Source organism: Helianthus annuus, chromosome 13 (assembly GCF_002127325.2).
Source record: "Helianthus annuus cultivar XRQ/B chromosome 13, HanXRQr2.0-SUNRISE, whole genome shotgun sequence".
Lineage (NCBI taxonomy): Eukaryota > Viridiplantae > Streptophyta > Magnoliopsida > Asterales > Asteraceae > Helianthus > Helianthus annuus.
Genome location: NC_035445.2, coordinates 80287559 through 80293614, shown reverse-complemented (window position 1 = coordinate 80293614; position 6056 = coordinate 80287559). Strand labels below are relative to the sequence as shown.

Below are 6056 nucleotides of genomic sequence, written 5' to 3'. Positions count from 1 at the left end.
GAAAGTGAAGAAAAGGTTGAAGATGGTGGGTTTTGAAAAATGGTGGGTTTTGAAGTTCCTGGGGAGAAGAAGGAAGAAGAAAGGATACGATTAACTAAAATACCCTTGCTTTTTATTTTAAATGTTGCCACATGTCATAATCATATTGCTTCCTACACTTCCTAGCCAAAATAAACTTCCCATTTGATCCTCACCCTTAATATCTAATTCTAATTTATGATTAAAAAATATATAAATTATCTGTAGTTTTAAAGCCTATGATTTTATTATTTCTTAAAATGGATAAGTATATGGTTTAGTTTACGTTATCTGTTTTGCGTAAATCAAATTTGAGAAAAAATAATTGCTATTATCTAAGAAACATGGTGTTACGCTATTAAAATTTTATTTTTTATTGTTACGTTGTTAAAAATGTTATTTATTTAATTATATCATCAGTATTTCATATCAACACCACAAAAAATATGTAAAATAATAACACTCGGATTTGAGTTTATATATTAGAAATAATGTAGTGAAGTGATTATTTCAACCAAATATTTTGTGATTAATTTATCTATTAATTCAAACAAAAATTAATTAATTAATAATATTATTAATGAATTGAACGAGAGAATATTATATGACATTAACTGAAATTTTTTATTAGAATTAGATATACCATTACCTATCACAATCCATTTCCATCACCACCATTTTCCGCCACCAACTCTATCTTAATTAAGATTTAAAAGCCTTCTCATTATCATCCCAAAATTTTAAAGAAACCTCTATGTGTTCATCGATTTTTTTCTACTTCGTCTCATTCCCAAAGATAAGGATGAGATTTAAGAAAGTATCGTATCATAACATAACATAGAAATTTAATTGTTATATAAATATATATTTTATGCATATCTAATTATTATTACTAAAGTAACAAATAAATATAAAGTATTTTCTTAAACGCGTCATTTATGGTGAGTAATGTTATATTGTCTTTATCTTGGTATGGATAGTTCATGTTAGTGTAATATGTGTTTATATCAAAACTTATTTTTAACATGTGCAATATCAAGAATAATTCAAATTTTTGTAATTATTCTGTTCTTCGAATGCAACCGATCTTATCATTCAACCCGTGTAAGACACGGGACTATAAACTATTACTAATAAATAAAAATCTTTTTTGACACATGTCACTCTCTGGTGCTTTCTCACCTTATTTTCTATTTATCTCTAATATAAATAATAATATTAATAATAATAATAATTATTATTATAAACAAAAATATTAGATAACAATAAATATTTAGATAAGGATAAAACTTTCTGGTGCTTTCTCACCTTATTTTCATATTTATCTCTCATATTAAATAATAATAATAATAATAATAATAATACTTTTAAACAAAAATATTAGATAAGAATAAATATTTTAAGGATAAACATTTGTTTTTATTATGATCGTATTAAAAAATATTAATAACTTTAAACAAAAATTAAATATCATATATAGTATTTTTTATTTTGGCAGAAAAAATTCTCTTAGGACCCATTTTAACAAATGAATTAATTTAAGTCCAAATTTTGAAAAGATGAATAAACAGGTTTATATAAAAAAAATGCTATATATATTCCGAAACAGGCTATACTGACTGAAAAAACTGCATCTTTACAAAATTCATACCAATCTATTGAATTGTTTGAACTTTGATGTAAAAGATTTATAGACGGGGTTAACCATTTGGATAACATATCCACATCTTGATTGAAAGGAATTCCTAAGAATCCAACGAACAAAGTAAATAGAATTAATATAAGTATTGGGAATAACATCTTTTGATTTAATTTTTTGTTTAAAGTTATTAATATTTTTTAATACGATCATAATAAAAACAAATGTTTATCCTTAAATATTTATTCTTATCTAATATTATGCAGGTTCGACTCCCACTTGGTGCAGAGTGAGGCATTTGTGGGCAATAATAGGAGACCCAGGGAAACCTCCCTTTCTTTGTCCGCCTATCATTATCAACTTCAAATATATCATATAGTGGCAAAACGGGTGGATTAGACATAAACCATAACCCAAATCAACCAGTTCGATTGTAATTTGAGTTAAGTATGGTTGAAAAGATATCTGGGTTTGTTGATCCATTTGGTGAAGATGATGATATGATTTTTAAATTAAATGATAATAATAATAAAAATAATCATTTTTTCTTTTTGAGTTCCTGTGTTTTATGTGTTTTATAGGGGTAATTTGGTTATTTAACAAAACTTAACAACAAAATTTTAACTGGGTTAGAAATTTGGACTCAAATGGTTAAAGAAAATGCTTATGGGGACTCAAGTCGTTAAACTTCTAATATCTAATAAATTATTAATATCCTTTGTTTTAGACCCTTTATTTTTTTACTTATTAATAATATTACCCAAAACTTCTATACTTTTACAATTTAGACCCTTTGTTTTTTTTACTTATTAATCTAAAGCTTTTCATCTTTTCCAATTTAACCCCAACTCTTTTTAATTTCAATTTTGTTCCACCATACTTTTCATCATTCCCAAGCTTTTCGTTTCGTTCTAAATTTAACATAAAAAAACTATTTCTATTAGCCATTCAAGCCAAACGTGAGAAAAAACATCAACCACGGGGTCCTAATCTTTAAAGAGAAAATTCGGAATTTTGAACAAACCATGGGGATCATTTTATATTTTTTTTCCCTAAAGAAAATCAATTTACACGCCCATCCAATCTACTAAGAATTCTAACCCTCGATGCCTTAACCTCTTAGCCTTTAAAAGAGGAACTCCAAACAAAATGTCATGAATTACATATCATGTCATCCTCAACAAAATGTCATGAATTACATATTCATATTCATATAGTGTTACTTTAATTTTGTTAATAAAAGACCGTGGGTCATAACTGTAACAAAGCCCAATGGACCATTAAATTTTGAGGCTTAACCTTATGCCCTTAACCCTAAAAAAAACCTTCTAATATATATATCCCAATCCTTAACAACATGCAATCACCCCTTTTCCATCTTCTTCCATATCTCAACCCTTCACCACCGGAAAATGCCGCCAAAGTTCGACCCAACGCAAGTAGTCGACGTGTACGTTCGCGTCACGGGCGGTGAGGTGGGTGCAGCATCTTCCCTTGCACCCAAAATCGGCCCACTCGGCCTCTCTCCAAGAAAAATAGGAGAAGACATCGCAAAAGAAACAGCAAAGGACTGGAAAGGTTTACGTGTTACCGTGAAACTCACCGTACAAAACCGTCAGGCGACAGTCTCCGTTGTTCCTTCTGCCGCTGCTCTGGTGATCAAAGCGTTGAAGGAGCCGGAACGTGATGGGAAGAAGGTGAAAAATATTAAGCATTCAGGTAATATATTGTTAGAGGATGTTGTTGAGATTGCAAAAGTGATGAAGGTAAGATCGATGGCGAAGGAGTTGTCGGGGGCGGTTATGGAGATTCTTGGTACTTGTGTTTCGGTTGGGTGTACGGTTGATGGGAAGGATCCGAAGGATTTGCAGCAGATGATTGCTGATGGTTACGTTGAAATTCCAGTTGAATAAGCGTTCTGTTAGGGTTTTTGGTTTTATTGTTCTTTTTTATGTTTTAATAATTGATAAATTAGTAGAATAAGGAAAAGAATGGCAGTTAAGACGGAGAACAAGCTACTACGCTGCAACTAATTTTGATCCTACTAAGAATAAAACTTTGGTTTCTTGGTTTTGTTATAATGTGTTTTTATTTTATGAAATTTGAAAGTAGCTTCTTTATATGTTTTGTTACATTGTGATCATCTGCAATTGATTTATAAAGTGTTTTTGCATGCCACCACCAGTTTTACAGTTAATAAAGTTGAAGACTACACATATTGAAATACCATGGTTAGCATATCAGATACTAGACTCGAAAAAAGCTCTCTTGAACAGCCCTCTCATATGCTAATGTGAAATAGGGTATAATGGGTGTGGCTTAAAATTATTATCTAGCAACAACCGCTTGCCACAAGACCAGAAGTTTCGATACTCATTATATATTAACAGGATGTACTTGGTTAGTGTCATAGTTTCTTATTTGATTATAAGGCAAGAGTTTGTTGAAAGTTGAGTTTGATTGTGAAAGGAGAGCCATAATTTGGGAACCTAATTAATAAAACCATTAAAAACTAGAGAATGAGAAGCTAAGTAATCACTTTACGGTTTCAGTTTGATCAAAAGGTTATGCCATGTTTGCTAAAAGTTATGTTTGATTTAGGTTTTAGGGGGTAGGGGTGGTCATCACTTACCACCCATTTATCACTCACAACATCCAATCAAGCTCTGCCATGCATGTCATCAACCACTATTCCACCACTCACGTCTCACAACTTTTTTAGTGAAAATGCCCATCACTCACAACACCCAACAATAAACCCTCACACCCCCTCACATCCTTCCATTTATAACGCGTCAAAAATATCACGCCAATAAACTTCCACGCGTGAAATTACGACTCAAGTACTTAACTATGCACACGTTAAACTCATGTATGACGCACAAAAAAGGCACCGCCCCTGGTGGCCTTATAGACATAATTACGACTCAAGTACTTAACTATGCACACGTATGGAGTTGGAATGGTTGGTTGACTGACTCACAATAATGTTGTCTTACAGTTGACTAACAAACAATATACACAAGGATGTAAAACTAATCAATATTCATTGCAACAAATCATGTAACACCTTACAACACAACAACCAAAATATCATGAAAAAGGATCAAACCTTAATCCTTTTTATGTTTGAAACAAAGCGACTGACCTAATTAGATTGAGAACTCAAGTTAATAATTTTATATCTAGTATCACTTTAAATCTTTAATCTTGTTAAAACAATACCATGGGCCATAAATGTAACAAAGCCCAACAGACCACTAAAATTTAAAAACTTAACCCTAATCAGTTGCATGAAATCCCTCTTATATATTTTTCCAAATTCAGCATCTTCTTCCATATCTCAAGCCATCACAGCCGGAAAATGCCGCCAAAGTTCGACCCATCACAAGTAGTCGACGTGTACATTCGCGTCACCGGCGGTGAGGTGGGTGCAGCATCTTCCCTTGCACCCAAAATCGGCCCACTCGGCCTCTCTCCAAGAAAAATAGGAGAAGACATCGTAAAAGAAACAGCAAAGGACTGAAAGGTTTATGTGTTACCGTGAAACTCATCGTACAAAATCGTCAGGCGACAGTCTCCGTTGTTCCTTCTGTGGCTGCTCTTGTGATCAAAGCGTTGAAGGAGCCCGAATGTGATCGTAAGAAGGTGAAAAATATTAAGCATGCATGCAGGCAATATTTTGTTGGAGGATGTTGTTGAGATTGCGAAAGTAATGAAGATGAGATCGGATGGCGAGGGAGTTGTCGGGGACGGTTATGGAGATTCTTGGTACTTGTGTTTCGGTTGGGTGTAAGGTTGATGGGAAGGATCCGAAGGATTTGCAGCAGGAGATTGCTGATGGTTATGTTGAAATTCCAGTTGAATAAGTGTTTTTTTAAGGTTTTTTGATTTTACTGGTTTTGTTATAATGTGTTTTCTTGTTTTTGTTTTGATGTGGCTGTGTTTGTTTCTTTTGGGTTGTATGCTGTCCTTAGCTTCTGGCTATGGCAGTGTATCTCTTTTGGTGAATAAAAGTGTTTCTTGGATGCCCAAAAACTATGTGTTTTCCTGAAGTTGAGATATTTTTTTTGTTACAATGTAACAATTCTTATTTGATTGTGATTTATGAAGTAAAGTTCGTTAAAGTTGAGTATGATTGTGTAAGAGAAGCCTTAATTTGGAAGTCTAATTAATAAAATCACATTAAACACTAGAGAATGAGAAGCTGAGTAATCACTTTCTGGTTCTAGTTTGATCAAAAGCTTATGCCATGTTTGCTAAAAAATTAGGTAGCGTTCGGTATGCAGGAATGAGAAGTGGAATGGAATAGACCATTATGAGGGAATGAAGAAAAGAGTGTTTGGTTGGGCGATGGAATGGAATCGCTCATTCCAAAATGCATTTCATTCCTCCAAAA

The 6056-nt window shown here is 32.5% G+C and overlaps 1 protein-coding gene and 1 pseudogene across 1 annotated transcript; both read left to right on the top strand.

The window, feature by feature from the left end:
* The first annotated feature begins 3016 nt into the window (after positions 1 to 3016).
* LOC110887230 (60S ribosomal protein L12) lies at positions 3017 to 3735 on the top strand. Its single transcript, XM_022134996.2, has one exon. It carries the CDS (start codon positions 3070 to 3072, stop codon positions 3568 to 3570), a length of 501 nt encoding a protein of 166 aa, XP_021990688.1. The 5' UTR covers positions 3017 to 3069; the 3' UTR covers positions 3571 to 3735.
* Positions 3736 to 5021: 1286 nt separating this feature from the next.
* LOC110887231 lies at positions 5022 to 5526 on the top strand (annotated as a pseudogene).
* Positions 5527 to 6056: the final 530 nt, after the last annotated feature.